Source organism: Vulpes vulpes, chromosome 8 (assembly GCF_048418805.1).
Source record: "Vulpes vulpes isolate BD-2025 chromosome 8, VulVul3, whole genome shotgun sequence".
NCBI classification, from domain to species: Eukaryota; Metazoa; Chordata; class Mammalia; order Carnivora; family Canidae; genus Vulpes; species Vulpes vulpes.
This window is the reverse complement of record NC_132787.1, coordinates 64136254-64160621: the sequence shown is the minus strand read 5'-3', so window position 1 is coordinate 64160621 and position 24368 is coordinate 64136254. Positions and strand designations below refer to the sequence as shown.

General features: G+C 43.9%; 1 protein-coding gene across 3 annotated transcripts in view; it reads right to left on the bottom strand.

Annotated features, from left to right (window-relative positions):
* The window catches only part of MRPL19 (mitochondrial ribosomal protein L19), a 30692-nt gene extending 6527 nt beyond the window's left edge, over positions 1-24165 (bottom strand). The window contains exons 1-9 of one of the 3 annotated variants that reach the window (XM_072767034.1): positions 22670-24165; positions 7612-7664; positions 6052-6100; positions 5406-5525; positions 5029-5079; positions 4118-4274; positions 3828-3945; positions 1523-1641; positions 1184-1318 (exon numbers count right to left, since the gene is read on the bottom strand). In XM_072767034.1, the coding sequence (XP_072623135.1) occupies positions 1184-1318; positions 1523-1641; positions 3828-3945; positions 4118-4196 (451 nt within the window). In that variant the 5' untranslated portion in view covers positions 4197-4274; positions 5029-5079; positions 5406-5525; ... (1 more) ...; positions 7612-7664; positions 22670-24165. The other 2 variants (XM_025994451.2, XM_025994452.2) reach the window with 2 other exon arrangements.
* Between the last annotated feature and the right edge of the window lie 203 nt (positions 24166-24368).

The window sequence follows — 24368 nt, the reverse complement described above, 5'->3', positions numbered from 1 at the left end:
GCGCAGCGGTTTGGCGCCTGCCTTTGGCCCAGGGCACGATCCTGGAGACCTGGGATCGAATCCCACGTCGGGCTCCCAGTGCATGGAGCCTGCTTCTCCCTCTGCCTGTGTCTCTGCCTCTCTCTCTACCTCTCTGTGACTATCATAAATAAATAAAAATTTAAAAAAATAAAATAAAATAAAGCCAATAGGCTAAAAAGAACCATCAAAGGTGTACCCATGCGAAGGTCAAGGCAGGTTGCAAAAGTCAAAAATACTTTATTTTGTTGTTTTTGCTTTCTCCCTGCCCCCACCTGTCCCTGAAAGTACTTTAGAGAAGGGCAACAGGAAATGAACACCTTCGGAGTATTCAGTGTCTAGTACTTCCTATATAGTATCAAACACAGCTGACCACAACCCTGGAAGGTAGAAACTATTATTATCTCAATTTTAAGAAAGAAAATCAAACCAAAGTCCATCTAACTCACACCTGTGGTCACGTCTTTCTGTCACAAGACTTCTCCAAGCACATGGCCTGATCAAAGGCACACATTTCTGCAACCAGTCAAGTCCTGCTGAGCCCTCCACGCAGGGTGACGCAGGTCACGACCCAATAAGGAAGACAGTCACTGTTCTCACTGTTCAGTGTCTTTGAATATAATACTTCACTGTCGGGGATTGTGAAGCACACAACTTTCTAAGTATGAAAACTTTACTGTCCTGCCATTTTTAGAATTTTGCCACTTGGGCCTCTTTCTTACTAGGCATAACAAACAAATTTTGCCTTTTTAAAGATTCCTCTGATTCTTATCAAACAGTGATTATTATGATGACTGTCATAATATAAAGCGAAATGGGGCCATTCATTTTAGGAAAAGGTGACTCACACAGACATCATTATGTTTATCTTAGTGTTCTCATGGGTCGTTTACTCCAAAAATGAATGTCCCCACACTGCTTAGAGTGTCTTGTCTCCTCCTGTGATGCTGCCAGAGGCTGGAAAGTCTAATGGTCACAGGCTGTACTACAGCCACCCTCATTGGAACACTGCATCGACCGTTTATCCAGTAGCTTCAATTCTCCCACCATTCTTAGGCCACAGGCCCCACGGCAGCTCCCGATGTCTTATCCGAGGATGCAGAACACAAGATGGAATCCTGAGAGAACATGTTCCAGAAAATCAAACTAATGAAATGAAACCTACCTTGTCCTTCAATAGTGTTTCTAAGGATAAAAGTAGCTCCAAGGCCTGCTCCTGATCTCTGGATACAGATCCCCAGAAACTGGCTGGCTTTCCCATTGGCGTACAGGTCAGCTGTAGTAACACGAAGTATGCTTCCTAGAAATTCAGAAGATAAGTGAACTTTTACATGACACACAAACAACATTTCTAGGTGACCTCATAACTTCCTAAATATTTTAATATGTTAGGAAGAAATACCTCATCTGGGCAAAACATAGATATGTGGAAAACAGTCTTCTCCAAGAAAAGAAAATGAACCCCTCCCACCACTAATAATAAAAGCATCCAGCTCTTACTGACCCACGTAGAACTCTGGAATATGGAGTATTTTTCTCCTTTCTAACATATCTTTTCTTTCTATTTGAAACTTCAGAGGATTTGTTCTTCCCCTTGGAGGAATAAATTCAGGACTCAAGAACCTGTGAAAAATATAAACAAAAAAATTTAAGGCAACCTTTAAAGGAAAAACTGTTGTTTTTACCAAAACAATGAAAGACTATGTTGACATGTTTTATTCTTTCTTCTCTAAAGAAAAGTCAATTATTTACTTGCAAAATTGTTGTCAATGCTCATGAAAACAGTTAAGTTCCCGAGTACTCACCTGGCACTGTGTTAAGGGTTTATGAAAACCGAGAGCATAAATTAATCCTTACAACAAGCAGGTGGGTATGGGGTCATCATCATCTTTTCACACATAAAAATGAAGCTTAAAGAAGGTAAGTAACTGACCTATTGTTATATTAGCTATAAACTTACCAAGTCAAGATTTTTTTTTTTTTAAGATTTTATTTATTTATTCATGAGAGACACAGAAAGGCAGAGACACAGGCAGACGGAGGCTCCCTGTGGGGATCTCAATGCGGGACTCGATCCCAGGACCCCGGGATCATGCCCTGAGTCAGAGGCAGATGCTCAAACACTGAGCCACCCAGGTGCCCTCAAGTCAAGATTTAAATGTCGTCATGTCTGTCAGACTACAATGCATATGGCCATAAACCACAAGCCTCGCACTGAGTTGTCTGTGTTAAAATAAATGACACTGGAAAAATTTAAATCTAGAAATTAGTTAACTGCAAACTAACTTTAAAAGTAATCTCCCCATTCCCTTCTTTAACTTCTGTAAGCTCACTTCTTTAAAAGCATAAATGACATTTCAGTGAAAATTCACGTCCTTATTACCCATCCCAAGAAATAAAATTTTCAATATACTTGGAGCTCCAGTGTACCCCCACCAACAGTAAATTACTATGGCGCAATTCATTAAATTTGGTAAGGATTATCCCTTTGAGTTTCCTCCTTCTCCTTCATGTTGATTCACCAGTCTCTCAGGAGCTTCCCAAGTGTACTCTGAAACTGGGCCCCATATTCTTTTTTTTTTTTTTTTTAAGATTTATTTATTTATTTATGATAGACCTAGAGAGAGAGGCAGAGACACAGGCAGAGGGAGAAGCAGGCTCCATGCACCGGGAGCCCGACGCCGGACTCGATCCTGCAACCCCCGGATCGTGCCCTGGGCCAAAGGCAGGCGCCAAACCACTGAGCCACCCAGGGGTCCCCTCTGGACCCCATATTCTTAAGGGCAAGTAGATACCCAGGAAAGCAGCAGGTCAGTCTAGGTGGGCGGGTGGCAGTTCCAACGACAGAGTGAACTGCAGAGTGAACTTACATGCAGGCTCGTCTTGGGCGGCAGCAAGACGAATGGATCCCCATACCCACTGCCAAATCCTAAAAACTTCTAAAGACTAAGTGGGCTCAGTCACATGTACCACGTATGTGTTCTCAGTACGACACGGTCATCTCAAGGCTCTGTCTTTAGAGCGGCCTCTGGGAGCAGGAAAGGCAAGCAGAACCCCCCTTCCAAGGGGCAGGGGAGGGGGGGACGCGGTGGACCCAGCCCACAGCTCAATCGGTGCTCGTGCCTTTTTTTTTTTTTTTTTTTTAAGATGTTACTTATTTGAGAGGAGAGCGAGACGGAGCACGAGCTGCGGGAGGGGCAGCGGGAGGGGGAGACGCAGACGCCGGGCTGAGCGGGGCGCCCCCCGCCGGGCTGGATCCCGCAGCGCTGAGCTCTGAGCTGGGGACCTGGGCGGAAGCCCGAAGCTGACCCGCCGCGTCCCGCAGGCACCCGTGGTCGCGCCTTTTTGAGGACGACGATCTCCAACACGCAATTTCCTCCCCTGAGATTTTTTTAAAAACCGCCAAAAAAAACTGAAATAGCAACAACACGAACACCCACATACACCTCACTTTGTTTCACCAGCTGCCAACATTTCGACATATCTGCTTCACACGTACATGTAACTTTTATTTTTCCTGGACTACCTGAAAAATGTCAAAGAGCCAGGTGTGTCACGCCTCAGTACTTTGGAAGGCCCCGAAGAGCAGGGTCTTTGTGCCGCAGTTACCCCGATACCTTTACGACACCTGAGAATTTCTGCGGGCTTGGGAGAAACCAGGAAGACCGCGGAGCCCGCGGAGCCCGGCACACGCGCCTCGGGAGCCCCGCCCCGCGGCTCTGGGGAGGCCGAGCCCCCGCCCACGGCAGGCTCGCGAGCGCACAGACCCCACGGGCGCCCCGGGACCCGCGCCCGCACTCGGGCCTCACCTCCTCTCCTGACGCGGAGCCCGGCGCCGGTCCACGATGACCGGTTTCGGCGGCGGCTTGAACGCGCCGGGCTCAGAAGGCCCCGTGCTCTGCGGCCGGCCCGGCCCCACGCGGGCCCCTGCGGGAAGCGGGCGACAGACATCAACAGGGCTCGCCCCGAGCTCCCGCGGCGCCCTGCCACCTGCCCCAACTCGCGGTCCCGCGAGGGCCGCCCCCCACTTCTGGGCTCGCCTCCCTCCAGCCTGGCCCTGAGCTCCTTCGCCCCAGCTGGCAAGCCCCACTCCACTTACGCCAGGCGATGGAGGCGGCTCGGAAGCCTCGGCACAGGCCCGCTGCGGCCCCACAGGCTCCCGCAATGGAGGCCGCCATGCCTGCTCTCTAGGGGGCAGGACTACAACTCCCAGTAATCAGTGCGGCGAGGTCGCGGCTACCTGACGTTGATGGCAGCTGTTATGGGACAAAATATCTAAGACCTTTTTCCTTCCACCCCACCCCACCCCTACTTTTTCCTCACCACTCTGCCCATTAACCCCAACCTCGGCCTAAGTATTGTAGGGAAAGGGCGTATTTCTCTAGTTCCCCAGGATGTAACAAGTTTTAACCCTCCTTGGGGGTGTTCTCTAGCCTGGAAAGCTTCTCTCTCTCCTTGAATCAATTCTGTCTTCACTTTCTCAGGCTTCGCTACTTCAAAACCCCATTATAGGCTCTTACTCTTACTAGGTACCTCCCATTAGCACCTAGGATACCATCTGCAGTTCAGTTTTTATTTTAATTTATTTTTTAGTTACTTGCGTGACTATCAGGTTACTGTCTAGTTCCAGCATTCTCCTCGTGCACGAGGGCACGGGCTGGGGCATCTCCCGCGGCCTGTGCTGGCCTCCAGACCGCCCCCCCCTATGGGCTGTCCAAGTAACGGCTCAACATTCAACCTGTGGCTTCCCGCAGGAAATCTCCTTGATGTCTCCCGGTCTCTCCCTAGGTAAAGTCCCTAACACTACCCCTGGCACCATAAAATGTTTCAAGAACCCTTGTACGTTCTCATCCCGTCACCCGCATCTCTAATCTGGGTCACCGTCCTCCTCGTCCTCCTCGGGGTCACTACAGACCGCCACACCTGTATTCTTATGCAAGTGGTTTTCCTGCCTCCAAATCCGTCCAGTTCTCCAAGCAGCGACCCCAAAGATGGCTCAGACATACATACCTCATCCTTATCATTGCCCAGTTTAAAGCCTTCCATAGTGTCCTGTTGACCCTGGAATAAAAATCAAATGGCCAAAACAAAAACAACTCCACAAAAACAAAACAAAAGAAATAGCCTCTGTAGCCTGCCCCCCCCCCCCCCCATGTACTCTATTGGGCCATCCTGAAGATACTTGAGCTGTTACATCAGCCTGAGAAAGAGGGCCATGTTTCAAGGACAGAATTTAAGGTGCCACGAGGAGAGACAGTGCTATGTTAATTCCAGCTTTCTTGATTAGAACAGAATTTGTCCCGTAATAACAAGGAATTACACTACCAAAGTGTCAGATTAGCTAAATTTAGACTTTTTCTGCCCATCCAAAAAAGGAGACTTCAAACCTTTAAGAGAAGAGAGAAAAGGGAGCAGAGATTTAGATAATTGTGACTGGTCATGGTGATGATTTTCCTGGGCTAACTAAGCCCAGAACAGCTTGATCATCACTCTTGCTGGGGCTGGACCTATAAGGTGAGAGCAGAGAAAGAAAAGGTAAGACCTTCAAAGGAGGAGGGCAGGACTTTGTGAACATTTCCAAGTCATTCCTGATGTACCGCCCTTTTAAGGATGAAAAAATTATTTTGTAGAGTTTTACAAAACTAGAAGAATGAGTCTGAAGAAACTTATCGTCTCTTCCCATATTCCTGCTTACCCAAAAATCCATCAGTTCACTCTGACATTATCTTAGCATGAAGAACAAGCTGTAGTTTTAATTATTCCACCAAAGAACTACACAGAGCAAAATCAAAGAGCACAGAGCTGCCAAAACCATTTTGTGGGAACTTCAGTTATATTACTTTTATATTTTATAATCAGAGAGAAGAGCATGAACAACATTATATGGTATTCAGCCAAGAAAAGAAACTGTTCCAGGCAAATAACCCACTTCAGGTTATTGCTCATTATTTCATCCTCTATGCCTTGTACAGTGCCTGACACTTGATAAATATTTCCAAGTAAATTTAGGAATATAACTCTAGTTGCACTTACAAAATGAGTAGGTAGCAAGAAACTACTCCAAAAGAGTGATATTGCTAACCTAAAAAAAAAAAAAAAGGTTTCAGAATGTGATCCCTGGATCAACTGCATCAGCAACATGTTAAAAATGCAGATTCTCAGGTCCCCCCAAATCTAATGAGTCACAAACTCTGGGGGTGGAAGTCAGCATTCTATTCTTTAAGGAATCTTCCATGTGAGTCTGATGATTGTTCAAGTTTGAGAATCATCAGTGTAGGGCAAAGGAGTTAGGAAAACATTTTTAGGAAATCAATCTGAAGCAAATTCAGGCAAAACAATGTTATCACATGCATTAGCTGTGAGATTTTCCGTATCTTCTCTCTGCCCTAGTTCCCTTCTTGGTACTAGGATATTGGTATACCTACCTCACTTGGTTGCTGTATAGATTAAATTCAGACAATCCATAAATAAAGTTTTTAAGTAGATGTCTGGATTACAATATATTAATATAATTAGCATTAAACTTACTTTAAAGATGAAAAACAACTTCTAGACCAACAAGAAGAGACTATAAGCTAATCCATGTATTAACTCATCCAAAGAAAAAAAAAATCTTTCCTTTTGGAGAAGGGTTGGTCATCATGAAAACCAATAGAAACCAATAGAAAACCGGTCTATTGGCCAGTCATTGCCCGGCCAAGATATTGGTCAGTCATTGCCCACAAAAGGAAGGAGCTTTCACCAAGTGATTTGGGGAAATTCCAGGCCCATTGATGAGTTCCTCTTGAGATTTTAACCAACAGTTTTGGAGTTTTGTCTGGTTCCACTGATGAAATTATCCCTAACATGAGGTGATCCCTTTAGACTACTGCCACCAAACATTTGAAACCTACGCTTAACTTCTATTGTTCTGTGTTTATCAAGCAACTCACTCATTCTTATTTGACATTGAATTTTGCCTTCAGGGAAAGTGCTTGGCAGAGAAACATAAGTGTTCTGTTATGCTGGCCAGAATGATTACTTTTTGTCTCATTATAAATTAATAACTATCATTTGGTATTGTCATATAAGTCCTATAAACCCAGTTCATGTAAATCTGACTAAGATGAGTCTGTTTTGATGAGCTGACAAAACTGAGTTTCCAAACCAGAGGGCAGACCCAGGGTCATGACAAATTCTCTAAAGGAAACACATTATATGTGAAGTCTTGTGGTATATATGCTGCTAAATAAAATATCCTGATATCACCTCAGAAGCCCCCCCTCCACACACACACACACACACACACACACACACAGAGACGCATACGCATGCGCGCACACACACCCTCTATTAGCTATCTATTGCTGTGTGAGAAAGTATTCCAGAATTTAGCAGCTTAAACCAACATTTATTATCTCACAGTTCTATGGGTCAGGAATCCAAGGATGGCTTAACTGAGTGATTCTGACTCAGGTCTCTCTCCAGACTGTAATCAAGATATGATCAAGCAGTCATCTCAGAGCCCAGGTAGGAGGAGACCTATTCCAAGCTCACTCATGTGTCTGGTGGCAGGCTGTCACTGGCTGTTGGCTGGAGACATCAATTGCTTACCACATGGGCCTTTCCACAGGGCATAATATGATGGCAGCTTCCCTCAGAGCTGGCTAGCAAGAGACAGAAAGGGAGCAAGGCAGAAGTCAGTCTTTTTGTTTTCTAATCTCAGAAGTGACGTCCCATCATTATTGCCATGTTCTACTCATTAGGATAGAGTCACTAGGTCCAGCTCACGCTCACAGGGAGAGGACCATAGGATCATAAATACCAGGAAGCAGAAGTTATTTAGAGGCTTTTCAATTTTGCAGAGGTCAGGAGTAGTAAGGGCCCCAGATTCTAGGCTTTTCCAGTTCCACCAAAGCAATTCCATTATATATCCGTTCTGTGTGTGTGTGAGAAAGAGAGAGAGAGAGAGAGAGAGAGAGAGGCAGAGAAGACACAGCAGAGGGAAAACTAAGTTCCATGCCAGGAGCCCGACGCAGGACTCGATCCCGGGACTCCAGGACCACACCCCGGCCCAAAGGCAGGCACTAAACCGCTGAGCCACCCAGGGATCCCTTGTGAACTAGACTTTCATGGCAAGATTCTGTTTCCAAAAAAGGTACCAAGGCTAAATATACTTGAATCCACTGAGGTGTACACACTAATTGATGTTGAGAGCTGAGACCTCCTGCATCAACAAAAACTTAACAGAAGACAAGATTGTAAACTATTAACTTTCCTGTGTGCTTCAAATAATTGTTGTAAACCAGGTTAGCTGGGTGGTTTGCTACCTGGGCAAAGAGCCTTCTTATCAAGAAAACAGTTAGTTCACTGGAACCACTAAGTCACTTATCAGAACAACATTTCCTTCATAAAAACATACCTGAAGATCCTCACCTTGCCATGTCCACCAATCCTAAACTATTATGTCAGGAATTTTGTTCAACCCCAATGCATTCCCTGCCTCAAAAAAATACTTTAAGTCATGAAAGCATAGTCTCCATGACTCCAAATGTCTTGCCTTACCTTTCCCTTTGAGTCTATCAGGTGGTGTTTCCACTGCTGCAATAAGCAATAATCAGCTTTGCTTGGTCAACAGGTTTTTAATGGTGGGTCGTTATGCGGAGTCAACAGTTGGCCATCCATTCATTCAACAAATATTTAGTAAGCCCTACTATGTGCCAGGCACTATGCCGCTAGGCACTTGTCACATATCAGTAAACCAAACAGGTAAGAAACTCCCTACCTCATGGAACTTACACTCTATTGGGAACAGACAATGTATCAAACACATATGTAAAGAAATATAACTAAATTATGTGCTAGATACTGATTAGTTAGTCCTATGAGAGGAAACAAGGCAAAAAGGAATAGGCAGGATGGGATCTGCAGTGGTGTGTTCAATTTTAAGTGAGATGGTTTACAGTTCACTAAGAAGGTAATCTTTTTTTTTTTTTTTGTAGGACTTTTTTTTTTAAGAATTTATTTGTTTGTTTGTTTGTTTATTTATTTATTTTTGAGAGAGGAGAGCATGAGCAAGGGGCAGGGCAGAGGGAGAAGCAGACTTCGCACTGAGCAGGGCTCCATCCCTGAAGTCCAGGATCATGACCTGAGCCAAAGGCAGATGCTTAACCGACTGAGCCACCCAGGTGCCCAAGAAGGTAATCTTTGAACAAAGACCTCAAGGAATTGAGGTAATGAGTCATGTGGCTACATGGGTATGTAGAAGGAGAGTTTTCCAGCCTTAGGAAACAGCAAGCACCAGGGCCCTAAGTTGAGAGGGTCCTTGCCCTGCACAGCACAGAGAGGAATAGCAAAGAGGCCAGAGTGCCGGAAAAGATAGAGACCAGCAGATGAGGTCAGAGAGAGAATGGGAAACCAAATTCTGCTGAGCCTCGTAAGCTTCTGTGAGAACTTTGCTTTCACTCTGAGTGGAAAGGACAGCTGTAGAAGCATCTGAGCAGAGGGGTGCCGTGGTCTCACACTAGCTGGATCACTCTGGCTGCAGCACAGAGAATGGATGCAGGACGGGTGCAGGGATGGGTTGGGTGCAGGATGGAAGCAAGGGGACCAGTTCAGAAGCTTCTGGAATAACTGGATAAAAACTTCATCTAGTTGAACATGGTAAGGGAAGTATGTTCTGAGAAGAAGGGGTTGCTTCTCCAGCAGATGAAAGCTGCTCAGCAGGTCTAATGTCTTGGTTCCCAGGCAAGCAGGTAAAGGGAGAGGAGCTCTGGAAAGAGCCATGCAAAGAGGAAACAACAGGAGAGTATGGTGCCTGGGCACATGCTCCCATAACTATTTGAGTCATGCCTGGACTCTTGTTTTAATTTTTTTTCAACAGTGCCATTCCCAATAATATGCCAATTTGTTTCTTTTCTTTCTTTTTTGTCATAAAATGTACATAACATAATTTTACCATTTTAATTATTTTTAAAATTTATTTATTTTCAGTAAGCTCTATTTCCAATGTGGGGCTTGAACTCATTACCCCAAGATCAAGAGTCACTTACTCTATCAACTGAGCCAGCCAGGTTGCCCCCTCTGCTAATTATTTTTAGGGTACAATTCAGTGACAATTCAATTGCAGCATTGCACAACCATTACTCTAGCCATCTCCAGAACATCATCCCCAACAGAAACTTTGCACCTATTAAACATTAAATCCCCACGACGCTCTCCCAGGCCCCTGGTAACCTCTATTCTACTTTTTTCACTCTAGGAATTTGTCTATTCTAGGCATTTCATATGAATGGAATCATACAATGTGTGGCCTTTTGTGTCTAGCTTCTTTTACCTAGCATGATGTTTTCAAGGTTCATCCATGTTGTGGCATGATCAGAATTTCATTCTTATTAAGGGCTAAATAATATTCCCTTTGTATATGCTACATTTTGTGTACCCATTCATCTGTTGATGGACAGACATTTGGTTTATTTCTTCCTTTTGGTTATGGTGAATAGTGCTGCTATGAACATTGATGTAAGAGTATCCCAGTGCCTGCTGTATATTCTTTCCGGGATACCCTTGGAGTAGAATTGCTACATCATATACTATGTTTCACTTTTTGAGGGACTTTCAAATCCCCCCCCCTCCCCCGCAGCTGCACAGTTTGCATTCCCACTGGCAAGGTAGGAGGGCTCCAGTTTCTTCACATCTTCACCAACACTAGTTATTTTCTCTTTCTTTTGTTTCCCCCCCCCTTTTTTTTTGAAACTAGCCATCCTCATAGGTGTGAAGTGATAGTTCACTGAGATTTTGATTTGCATTTTCTTGATGATGAGTGATGTTGGGGATCTTTTCATGTGGTTGTTGTCCATTCACATTTTCTTTAGGGAAATGTCTACTCAAGTTTTTGCTCATTTAAAAATTGGATTGTTTTTCGTTGTTGTTGAGTTGTAGGAGTTCTTTATGTTATGGATATTAATCTTCTATCAGATACATATGTCTTGCTAAATAGTTTCTCCCATTCTATCGGTTGACTTTTCACTGTCTTGATAGTTTCCTTTGATGTACCAAAGTTTGTAATTTTGATGTAGTCCAATGTATTAATTTTGTTGACTGTGCTGTTGGTGTCACATCCCAGAAATAGCCAAGTCCAATATCATTATGTGTTTTTCCTATGTGTTCTTCTAAGAGTCTTATAGTTTTACCTCTTATTATGTCTTAGGTCTTTACTCCATTTTGAGATAAATTTTCTCTTTTTTAAAGATTTTATTTATTTATTCATGAGAGACACAGAGACAGAGGCAGAGACACAGGCAGAGGGAGGAGCAGGCTCCATGCAGGGAGCCCGAAGCGGGACTCGATCCCAGGACTCCAGGATCACGCCCTGGGCCAAAGGCAGGCGCTAAACCACTGAGCCACCCAGGGATCCCGAGATAAATTTTCTTTTTTTTTTTTAAATTTTTTTATTTATTTATGATAGTCACACAGAGAGAGAGGGAGAGGCAGAGACATACGCAGAGGGAGAAGCAGGCTCCATGCACTGGGAGCCCGACGTGGGATTCGACCCTGGGTCCCCAGGATTGCGCCCTGGGCCAAAGGCAGGCGCCAAACCGCTGGGCCACCCAGGGATCCTCCGAGATAAATTTTCTATAGAGTGTAAGGTAAGGGCCCAATTTCATTCTTTTACATGTAGATAGCCACTACAAACAAACTATCTTGGGATGTTCTGCAGAATAGCATTAACAGCATAAAGAGACAAGCTTGTGATTGGCTATCAAGCAGCAACATGTTCATGAGAAATGTCCGATCTTTAAGGACCAAAAAGTAGTTCTCAACAGCATTCAGAATACCTTGTTGATGTTTTGCTATCTGAAGGGGGTGTTTTGTAAAGCCCCCCATTATACCCCCTTAATTCATAGGGATGAAAAAAATTCCCTTTACCAGGAAAATGCAAATGACTTTCCTTCCACTGAAAAAGTGCATTGCATAATATGATAATACTTTTGGTGATATTTTCCTAATATTTGACAAGTGTTAAATGATTATTCTTTTAAAAATATAAAATCATGGGGCACCTGGTAGCTCAGTTGGTTAAGCATCTGCCTTCAGCTCAGGTCATGATCTCAGGGTCCTGGGATAAAGCCCGTAGTCAGACTCCCCTCTCAGTTTCTCCCTCTCCCTCTGCATCCCCCTCACCCCCACACCTGCACACACACACACCCTCTCTCTCTCAAATAAATAAAATCTTTTTAAAAATGTAAAATCATGGCTCTCATACAAATATAAAATAAACACATGTGAAGGGTCACCTGGGTGGCTCAGTGGTTGAGCATCTGCCTTTGGGTCCTGGGATCAAATCTCACATCAGGCTCCCCACAGGGAGCCTGCTTCTCCCTCTGCCTATGACTCTGCCTCTCTCTGCGCCTCTCATGAATAAAAAAATAAAATCTTTTTTAAAAAAAGTAAACACTTGTGAAATGTCCTATTTAGCTCATTAATTATTGAGGAAAGCAATAGGGTGTTATATAACTAGTCTGAAGGGGACTCAAAGTTGCCCACACATACATTCAGAGAAGAAGTGCTGGAGGGAATTCACAAATAGATGCCACTGGGTGACCTCACATTCCACCAAATGCTATTTGTTTTCTATGGACAAGAATTACTGAATTACTACCAGTTTTCTATAACTTGCAGAGTTGTAAAATACCACAGAAACAAGAAAGGGTTGAGGTGATGCTGATGGGTGAACTCATTTCAGTCTTTCCAATTTTCCTACGGAAGAAAAGTGTACTTGAAGCTGTAGTATGCTGGTTTGATGGTGGGAGATTTCACTTTCCCCTGAGCATGAAATTTCCTTTTTGACAGCCACTACTTGTCATGGGTGGTTTTCTTTTCCTTGGAATAAATAAGAGGAAGAGAATGTGAGCTGAATGGATACAATTGGGTTTCTTTCTTCTCTTATTTTATTTGTGAGTTCTCCAATAAAATATCGTATGTCCCAATAAATGTCCCAACATGTTATAGCAACCTCACTCCATTGTTTGCTTTTTTATTTTTTTTATTTTTTTATTTTTTTTTTAATTTATTTATGATAGCCACAGGGAGAGAGAGAGAGAGGCAGAGACACAGGCAGAGGGAGAAGCAGGCTCCATGCACCGGGAGCCCGACGTGGGATTCGATCTCGGGTCTCCAGGATCTCGCCCTGGGCCAAAGGCAGGCGCCAAACCGCTGCGCCACCCAGGGATCCCTGCTTTTTTAAAAAATGTACGTTTCAGTCACAAAGTAAAGTGAGGGTTGATGACTCATGCTCATTCTTTTTTCTTTTTCAACATAATATTTATCAAGCATCTGCTGTCTTTTAAGAACTATTAGAGGCACTCGAGATGCCATAGTGAGAAAAATAAGTCCCCTGCCCTCATTAAGCTTACAGTCTTGTGAGGGACACAGGCAATAGGTAGAGTGAATAATATCAGGGAGTAGTAAAATGCTCTGAAAGGTAAGAGAATGAAGTGGGTAATGTGAACCAAGTGAAGGAGCAGGCCATATGAACACCTGCGGGAGGCTAGTAGCATAGAGACAAAAAATCATAGGAGCATCAGTGGCCTGCAAATCTAGAGATTCATATTGGTATATTTAACAAACTTTTCCTGTGCCCCTACTGTGTATGTGGCACTGTTCTGGGTGCTTATATACCCTTGGGGGGGGGCAGAATTTTGCTGTCCGTTAGGATATGGAAAGAGGAAGGTATATTTCTGTCTGTTGGTTTCTTGCTCCCTCTACTCACACCTCCTCATTATACATGATTTTTCAAAATCCAACTTAATTGGTCCTTCTTCCAAAAAGCATTTCTCATCACTCAAGCCAAATTGGCCTCCACTGCGTGCTCTCAGAGAACCTGTGCATTTTTGTATTAAATCGCTTGTTACACTTGATCATAATCATCTCTTGGTTGTCTGTCTTCCCCATCTGATTGCTCACCCCCTAAAGGCAAGCTCATCGCTGTACTCATCGCTCTAGTGCCTCTAATAGTTCTTAAACCTTTGCACTTTTGAGGCCCAGCGCAAAACCTGGAGTATCTTTGCTCTTGTTAAGTACAGGCAGAGAGGACAAAAGTGGTGAGGCTAAGGGGTCAGGAGGCTCTGCACTTTTTTTGATTTTTCTATCTAAGTCTTCTGAAATAAGGTATTTTGGTTTTAAAATGGGAAAGCAGGGCAGCCCCGGTGGCCCAGCGGTTTGGTGTCACCTTCGGCCTGGGATTTGATCCTGGAGACCCGGGATCAGGTCCCGCATTGGGCTCCCTGCATGGAGCCTGCTTCTCCCTCTGCCTCTGTCTCTGCCTCTCTCTCTGTCATGAATAAATAAATAAAATCCTAAAAAAATAAAATAAATAAATAATAAAATGGGAAAGCAATCTGCTTTATTTCTAAAACATGAATGCACAGACTGTGGCTGTTTCTTCCTTTACATAAATTTTTCTACAACATGACTGAAAAGCAGCATTGGTCCTGAATTAAGCTAATAGCTACAGTGACAGGAAATGGTGAAGCTAACTCACAGGAAGCCATGATAACAACGTACTTATAATAACTACATCATGTGATGCCATTTTATAAGGATTTTCAATCCAAATGGCTGGGGAGGGGCAGGTTGCTTCTGTGCTCTCGGGAAAAGGAGCATTCTCTGGACTCTGAGAGGCAGAGCTCCGCAGGCTGATGTTAGGCCGTCCTCTGGTGGACACAGCGCCACACAGAGAGGCGGGAAGTTGGAGGTCCACGCCACAGTTTTTCTGGAGATTCCCTTCAGAAGGCTTGTGTTTTTTCGACTGAATGGTACCCTCTGCAAATACCCCAGGAGATACGTTGGAGAAGAAACCCTGGAGCAAATATACCAGGTTCTGGTATTCCAGACGGCCCTTTGCTTAACTAATCCTATTATTACGAATATGCATAAACTCTGAGTAAGCCTTCTCACAATATTGCAGACTGAGTTATTCCAAAGCGACAAGAAAATTGAGGCTTGCAGGAAAGTAATGACTGGTCAAAGGTCACACAGTCCATGTGTTGGATATTGTACATAGTCGCAAATATGAAGCACCTGCTGTGAGCCAGTCATGGAGATGGATGTAGAGAAATAATTTACTCTGGAGAAAGATACAGAATGTTGGTTGCTGGGATGGAGGTGGGATGGAGGCGAGCTGCGGCAGGTGGGAGAGCATTTTGTCCAGACTAGGCCAGCTGGGAGGATTCTCTCAGCAGGAAGGAGAATTGATGAGTCCTGAAGATGTACATCATGTACATAACTGAGGAAGTCAGGAGACTAGAGAATGTATTCCCCTCCCTCCCTGACACAAAGAGGTGACTCCAGCTGGAAGATGGATGAATGAATGTAGAATGCTCTATTCTACAGGTGGTTCTGGAATCTTCACTATATTGGACAAGTTTTCTGGAAAGTTGAGTTCCTGTTTATATATATATAAGTTCCTGTTTATAAATATATAAATATATTTATATATAAATATATATAAATATATTTTCAAACCAGTGGCCAATATTTTTAAAAATGTATGATGACTGAGATCCTTATTACAAAAATCAGATCGTTATAATATTCTCTAGATTGTTCCTCCTCCTCATCTTTGATCTTGGGACATAGCAAACCAAATTTGACCACCCTCCCAATGGAGTCCCTAATTATTCCTGTTTCCTATTTTAATAACATTTGGAGCAAATGACAGATATTCTTTCAGTGGTTCAGTTCTTTTTTCCTTGCCTCCTTCAGCAACCCGAGATGGATGACATCAGGGATCAGGCCTGAGCTCTCTGGAAAACACTGCATTCTCAGGGCCCTGAAAGGCAGAGCTCCACAGCGCTGGTGGTTAGGCCGCCCTCTGGTGGATACAGCGCCACACAGCAAGGCGGAAAGTTCTAGCTCCTGAGAGGATGAGGATGGGAGATGCGACCAGGGCATGAAGGGATTTGGAAGTCATAATGATTTCTTCTTTAGGAGGCCACTGACGGGTATTCCGAGATTTAAAGAAAAAAAAAAAAACTACAAGGGTTTTGTATCCCAGACGAGCACCGCCCCCCACCCCCACAACAAAAAAACAAGATGACAAGGTCAGGTTTGCACTATGGTAAGGTCTTTGTAGCTGCAGAGTGGAGAATGGATAGCAGCCCCCTTTCGGGAGATGATTTAAGAGGTAGACGCCGTGACCCCAGCAAGACATGACAGTGCCCTGGATCAGATGGCATCAGAGGGCCAATGGGAAGTGACAGTAGAAGTGAGGACAAAGAATCTACAAGCCTTGCTAATTGACAGGGTGTGGGGAAGCTTCTGATTTCTTTCTGGGCAATTCAGTGAGTGGTGGCATCATGTGCTGAAATGGGGGCTTGAGTGGGGAGCAGATTTGGGGGAACAGGCCAAGCGTGCTTTGGAACCATTGACTTTGGGGTACATATGTCGCCTGTAAGCAGGAAAGTCAACTGGAGGGGTGCCTAGGTGGCTCAGAGTCCAACTCTTGATTTCAGCTCAGGGTCGTGGAATGGAGCTCCAAGTTCTGTATCTGACATCACACAAAATGGGGAGTCTGCATAGAATTCTCTCTCCCTCTGCCCCTCCCCTTGCTTACGAGTGTGCATGCTCTCTCTCTAAATAAATAAATAAAAATCTTTTTTTAAAGGAAAGAAAGAGGGCAACCCTGGTGTCTTAGCGGTGTCTAGCCTGGGGTGTGATCCTGGAGACCTGGGATCGAGTCCTGCGTCAGGCTTCCTGCATGGACCCTGCCTCTCTCTCTGCCTGTGTCTCTGCCTCTCTCTGTGTGTCTCTCATAAATAAATAAAATCAAAAAAAAAGAAAAGAAAGAAAGAAAAGAAAGAAAGAAAGAAAGAAAGAAAGAAAGAAAGAAAGAAAGAAAGAAAAAGAAAAGAAAGAAAAGATCCCTTCAGCCCGGGGCGTGATCCTGTGAGACACACACACACACACACACACACACACACACACACACACACACAGAGGAGAGAGAGAGAGAGAGGCAGAGGGGTGGGGATGTGAGACAGGAAGGGGACCTAGGACAGAGGCCTGGTGAGCAGCAACTTCTAGGGCACATGTAATTATAGGTAAAATGAGCTCTATTGTAGCCAGAGAAGCAGCTGCCATCTGGAGCTGCCAGAGAGAAAGAAACTGGGTGTGTGATGGAAGAGGGGAGACAGCAGATGGATGGTCAGCCAGCACCAAAGTCCTGGCATGTCTGGTGAGATGAAGCTGACAACTGGCAGTAGATACAGTTCCAGAGAGTGAACCTTAGTGAGCACCACTTAGTAGGAAGCCGCATTGCTGGTGTTAAATTAATTAGTACTTTTTAGAGAGCATAGGAAAGTGGAGGGATTGATTTTTGTTTTGTTTTTTTTAAACAGGCTCTATGCCCAAGAGGCTTGAACTCATTACTCTGAGATCAAGAATCACATGCTGAACTGACAAGCCAGCCAGGCACCCCCAGAGTCCAGGGATTGAAAATACTATGCAGAGATGTTACAGAGTAACTTGCTGAGACAAAGCTAGTAAGTCTTAGTGTTTTTCCCCCACCCCCACTGGAAGGCAAGCCTCCTTTGTGTGTCTAAAGATGTGAGTTGGCCTCCCCTCCTTCCACCCCCAGGGAAACCCAGAGCTCATGGGTTTCAGGACTCCAAGGAGATATGCTTCTCCCTGGGAAGATAGGAGTAGAGACAGCTGTTTGGAGGAGCGGTTGAAGCCCCCTGATCCAGAGAGATTAGCAGATCTAGCTGCTACTGAAGAAGGAGAGCTGGGGTGTGGAGGGATGCACGTGTGGGCAGCGGAGTCTGCCCACTGTTGGACGTACAGGAAGATGGATGGGGAAATCACTGCAAGATGCCAACCATGGAAAGAGCTGACTGCAGGAATCGGCCCCAGACTATTCAGAAGAGTTGGACAGGAAAGGTGAAAAAATAAATCATGAGTAAAATCTACCTCCTACTTATATTTCCCATCAACTTCATGGTTAATTTAGTTCTACCAAATGGATCCAAAGTTGAGCAAGGTTTATGGGCAACCTTTGGAGCCACACCTCACATTCAGGCAATAATATTTTTAAAACTGTGACACAGATGCTCCTGTTAGGGGTGGCTCAAAATCCTCACACATTCTTGGCCCTACTACTCGGGACTGGGATTACTCACTTAGGAAGGGTCCCTTAGGGTTCTCCGTTTCCCCAAATCTTAAGGATGATACTTCAGGTGCCCCTGAGATGGTGCTAACGCCCTCCGTCTCAGAATGTGCTGGGAGTTTCCTCACAGAGTCTGCAATTATCCACTTCTAAGCCCTTGCCTTTCACCAGCATGCTGTCAAACCTCGGCAAGTCTCCCCAAAATGGTTTTGAATAAGGACTGATCTCTATAGCAGACACCACATTCAGTTCTGAGCTCAGAAGGATCCTGCTTCTCCAGCTGTGTCGTATTTCAAAGCTCTTTATGTTGCTACATCATCTACTCATCATTTACCCTTCATTCAGTTTGTTAAATATATATTGAGATGCTACCCTGCTAGGCACTGAGAGCTCAGGCTTCTGCCCTCAGGAAACCAATCCTGAGGAAACCTCAAGCAAGTTTTTTTTTCTTTTCAAGCATTTTTAAACCAAGTGTTCACTATTATAGAAGTTAACGAAGTCATGTGTTTTTTTTTTTTTTTTTGTAATAGCTAAATAAGATGCTATTTTACCTTTCAAAATTAAAGATGTGGGATGTTGGCAAATTGAACACCAATAAAAAATAAATTTATTATTAATAAATAAATAAATAAATAAATAAATAAATAAAATAAAGATGTGGGAAAAATGATTGCTTGATCTGTGTGCAATCCTTGGAAGGAAACTACTGTATTTATATATCTTGATATCATTAGCAAAGATGTACTTGTGAGGCTAAAAATGTAACGGAAAATGAATTGAGCAGAAAGTAAACAAGAAGACATCAACATCTTTCTTGATAATCTTACAAAGGAAGAAAGTGTTCGGGTTGAACAACTAAATAGATAAACCAAGACGAGATCTGACTTAGGTTGTGTTGTCTCCTGCTCCAGGATCATGCCCTGGGCCGAAGGCAGGCATTAAACTGCTGAGCCACCCAGAGATCCCCACAAGTTGGTTTTTTTGTGTGTGTTTGTTTTTGTTTTCAATAAAAAACTTCTTGGGGACACCTGGGTGGCTCGGTGGTTGAGCATTTGCCTTTGGCCCAAGGCCTGATCCTGGAGACCCAGGATCAAGTCCCACATTGGGCTCCCCGAATGGAGCCTGCTTCTCCCTCTTCCTGTGTCTCTGCCTCTCTCTCTCTCATGAATAAATAAATAAAACTTAAAAAAAAAAACAACTTCTTGGACTCTATTGATTAGTATTTTTTAAAAGATTTTTATTATTTGAGAGGGAGAGCTAGAGCACGAGTGGGGTGAGGGGCAGAGGGAGAAGCAGACTCCTCGATGAGCAGGGAGCCTGATGTGGGGCTCTATCCGGGGATTCTGGGATCAGAACCTGAACCAAAGGCAGACACTCAACCACTGAGCCACTCAGGCACACCTTTTGATTAGTATTTCTTAAAGAAAACTTTAGTCTCCTAGTTCCACATTAGCAAAACACCACTTCTTAGTCAATTACAAGCTACTAGATTTAGCCTACAGCACCAATATTCCTTTGATCAATTTATCAAAAAATGTGAAGGGCTGCTGATTGTGGAGACAGAATTTTGTAGTGAATACATCTTTGAACTTGTGGTGAATACATCTTTGCAGAAATCTAACTAAAAAGGCATCAATTAATGCCACTTCCAGCCCTTTCCTCTGAAGGGCCTCACCATCAGCCAAGCAAGCGAGTGCCTTCAGGTCAAGACCATGCTGGGGAAAGCTTTGTGTTAGGTGTTACTGCTCCCAGGATATGCAAAGAATGAAGAGTTTAATGACTTGTCCAAAGTCACTTTCACTAAACTAAATGAGTATTTAGCTGAAGTCAGGTCTATCAGCTCCCCCAAATCAGTGCTTTCCACGGCAGGGAAGAGAGAAAGTTTGCTGAATGTGAGAGTCTAAGGGTGGAAGGTCAATCCTTACCCCTTCCCAACCACAACCACTGATCTGGTCTACTGCATGTCTCGAGCATCTGGCAGAGATTATATATCCAAAGAATTGCACTTGTTGGTTGAAAAGAAAGAAAAGAAAAGAAAAGAAAAAAGAAAAGAAAAGAAAAGAAAAGAAAAGAAAAGAGAAAAACACCATGCATTACATGCATTACTCAGATACTTTGAGGCTGAGTTAAATAAGACTGGAGGAGGGACACCTGGGTGGCTCAGCGGTTAAGCGTCTGCCTTCTGCTCAGGGCATGATCCCGGGGTTTCAGGGTCGAGTCTCACATTGGGCTCCCTGCAAGGAGCTTGCTTCTTCCTCTGCCTGTGTCTCTGCCTTCTCTCTGTGTCTGTCATGAATAAAAAAATAAAATCTTTAAAAAATAAGACTGGAGGATTATTATCAAAGCTCTCAGCCTATAATAGTGTTTCTCAGGTCTTGTGTACATAAATTGTTCAGGTATTTCTGGAGATTTCTTTTTTTTTTTTTTTAAATTTTTTATTTATTTATGATAGTCACAGAGAGAGAGAGAGAGGCAGAGACACAGGCGGAGGGAGAAGCAGGCTCCATGCACCGGGAGCCTGACGTGGGATTCGATCCCGGGTCTCCAGGATCGCGCCCTGGGCCAAAGGCAGGCGCCAAACCGCTGCGCCACCCAGGGATCCCGGTATTTCTGGAGATTTCTAAGTCCCACTCTGAGATATCTGATTGAATGATCTGGGGAGAAGCACAGGAATTTGTGGTTTTAATGGGTACCCCAGGAGAATTTGATGTGGTGTTGAGAGAACTGCAGTTTGAAAAATAAGCAAAGATATTTTGAAATAAATACAAGCTGTGAATACAAGAAATTGTCCAATCTTCCCCATTCGATGCACATGCCACCCCCTTCGGAAAGCCCTCCTTGAATGTCCCAGCAAAGACTTGTCTTACAGCTTGGATGTCTACGCTGATTTGAGTTTGGGGAGAGAATGGTTAATGGCAATGAGAGAGAAGATGAGTCTTAGAATCCAGTATAAACTCCTTCACATAAAGCTGGGAGGCTAATGAACAGGGGATATGTGGAAGGAAAAGTTAGGGTGTTCCAAAGCCAGCAGAAAGGAGACTTCCAATCAGAACATGAAAGAAACAAAAAAGATGAACAAAGAAATTATCCTCCTGAATAATATCAAGTAGTATTTCTTAAGAATTTAGAGGCAGGCACATTTCTAATCTACAAATCAAGGCCTGATAGCCGGCTGCAGGCCAGTCTTCTCTGCTGGGAGCAATGTTCTGAGAATCCTTCCTACTGGACTCAGTATTGTTGACACATCCCAGGAAGCATTATGGACAAGAATGTGAGGTCTAGGAAGCAGCAGTGATGAGATTAGTGGCAGCCCCTGGGTTCTGTTGCAGGAGGAGTTAGATGCAGCAATCTGTAGGTAGGGGGAGCTTGAAGCTGTGTTTGCTGAGGACTTTATGTGACATTGACAAAAATTATAATCTGCATCATATTTATCTCCCAGATAGAGATCAGTGAGAAGGGCTTGTGGCTTAAATGCCTATCCCTAGCCATCCACCCGCATGGGGATAGAACTTGATGATTAGCTGGTTTTATTATCTTTCCTCCCCTTACTGTTTCCCCTAGGAGAGAAAGAAGCTATGAAGGTTCCGGTGTTATTAAATTTACACTTGCCTAGGTTTGGTCCAGCTCACATTAGGAAGGGCGTGCTGTTTCTGCGGCAGCCAGGACTATCAGCCACAGAGTGTGCGGCCACAGGCGAGCTTCACTGGGGAAGTATGGCTGACCTAGATTGACCAGTGGTCTGTGTGTGTTAGTGGGTTATTTCCCACAGGTGCTACTTGTCCTTGTGGCCATTTAGGCCATGAGTGCTTCCCAAACCTGGCTGTTCCCTCTCAGTCTCTTGTGTGGGAATTTTCTCCACGTTTCTTACATGTCCAGAGACTCCTGGCTTGCTGGGCATCTCCACACAATTTCGCAGAGATAACTCAAATTCACCATGTTCCAAATTAAATTAATCACGTCCTACCTACCCAGATCCACTTCTTTATTTCTATCTTGATGGGCGAAACACTCGGCCACTTGGCTGCCCAAACTACAATGTTTGGAATGCTCATTGACTCCTCCCTCTTGCCTACCCTGGATCAACCATCCAAGACCTTGTCTTGCTGGTTTTAATTTATAAATATGCCTCAGACCCACCCCCTCCTCTGGATCCTTTGCCACTGCTCTGGCTTAGGTCTTCATCATTTCTTCAGTAGATTTGCATTCACTTCCTTATTGATCTCTCTTCCAAGGGTTTTCAAAGGAGAAAAGGCTACTGGCATTTAGGAAAGGACAGCACTATCTCTAGCTAAGGTATCTCTTCTGACCTTGGAATTTAGCACATGAAAAAGATTGGCTATTCAAATCAATTCAAAGAAGTATAAACTATTTAACAACAAATTGTGTCCATACCTATGGGAAAAGGTTGAAACAGGTCCTTAGCCAATTATGGAAGTAGGCTCCTGAAGGTTAAATAAATTAATAAAAAACTATGAAGTCATAGAAGAAAATATAAAACACACGTACCTTTCGATTGGTTCCAGTTTAAGATGGCAACATAGGCAGATCCTGAATTCACTTCCTCCTATGGACATACTGAGCCCATAGCTACACATGAAAAAAATTTCCTCTGAAAATAGTCCAAAGGCTAGTTGAACAACGACTACACCTTGGGCAAAGAGAAGAAAATCACCTCAAAGTGGGGAGGAGAGCGGGGAGGACACAATCTTGCTGTGAACCTTACCCTCAATGCAATGACCAGCAGTGGGCACGAAACTCAAAATCTGGAGCATCTCCTTGAGGAGTGAAGGGTTCCAACCCTACATCAGCACCCTTATTTTTAAGTCCTACATCTAAAAGATGAACCCCCAAACATCTAGCTTTGAAAACCAAAGAGCTTGTGTGCCTGAGATGCACAAGACTAGACTTGAGTCTTAAAGCACCCATAGGCTGAGACTTATGGCCCCATGGCCCAGGGCAGAAACCGTGATAGGGCTCAGACTTTAGGTGAAAGAGGCTTATTTGCTTATATTATTTTTTTATTTTTAAAAATATTTTATTTATTTGACAGAGAGTGAGAGAGCAAGCAGGGGGACCAGTAAGCAGATGGAGAGGGAGAAGCAAGTCAGCTCCCTGCTGAGCAAGAAGGAGCCGGATGTGGGGTTCGATCCCCGACTCTGGGATCATGACTTGAGCTGAAGTCAGATGCTTAACTGGCTAAGCCACTCAGGTGCCCCTTGTTTGCATATATTAAAGTGTGAGTCTGAGAACAGGCATCTAATCTAACACACACAGTGAAGAGCCTGCTGGAACACCCTCCCAGGCCAGAGACAGGTGGGTGCCATCTGCACACTCTCCCTCTGCCTTGTTCTAGCTGAGTGAGTATGGTAGCAATGGGAGAAGGGGGGGTCAAAAGGTATAGACTTCCAGTTACGTATGTATAAAAGATATTTAAAATCTTCTTATAACAAAAATAAAAAAAAGCATGAAAAAGATCGATAAACCTGATCATACCAATATTGATAATTTCTGAAGAACAGAAGATGCCATAAACAAAATTAAAGAATATATAAAAAAAACTCCTAAGTATGAAAAACAAAAACATACAATCGAATATTAAAATATATGAAACACATTAATAGACATTCATGGCAAAAAATAACATGAATGACTGTGAAGCATGAAAACAGGGATACCTAGGTGGCTCAGCGGTTGGGTGCCTGCCCCTGGCTCAGGGCGTGATTCACGGTCTCAGGATCGAGTCCCACATCGGGCTCCCTGCCTGGAGCCTGCTTCTCCCTCTGCCTATGTCGCTGCCTTTCTCTCTCTGTGTCTTTCATGAATAAATAGATAAAATATTTAAAGAAAGAAAACAATTTTTGTCTAGTTAGTAATCAGGGAAATTAAAATTAGAGCAACAGTAAAATTATCTCCTCTCTTGGGTTGCCTAGCTGGCTCAGTCGGTACAGCATGCGATTCTTGATCTGAGGGAAGTGACTGCAAGTCCATGTTTGGTGGAGAACCTACTTAAAAAAAAAAAAAAGATTATTTCCTCTCTAGATTGAGAGAGAGAAAACACGAGTGAGGACAAGATATTACCCACACACTGCTAACGGTATACGGTTTTAGTCTGAATTGAAAGGAAATTTGACAGTATCTCAGAACTTAAAGTAGACATATTCTTTGACTTAGTAATTCCACTTCTAATCTAACTCCCCCCAAAAAA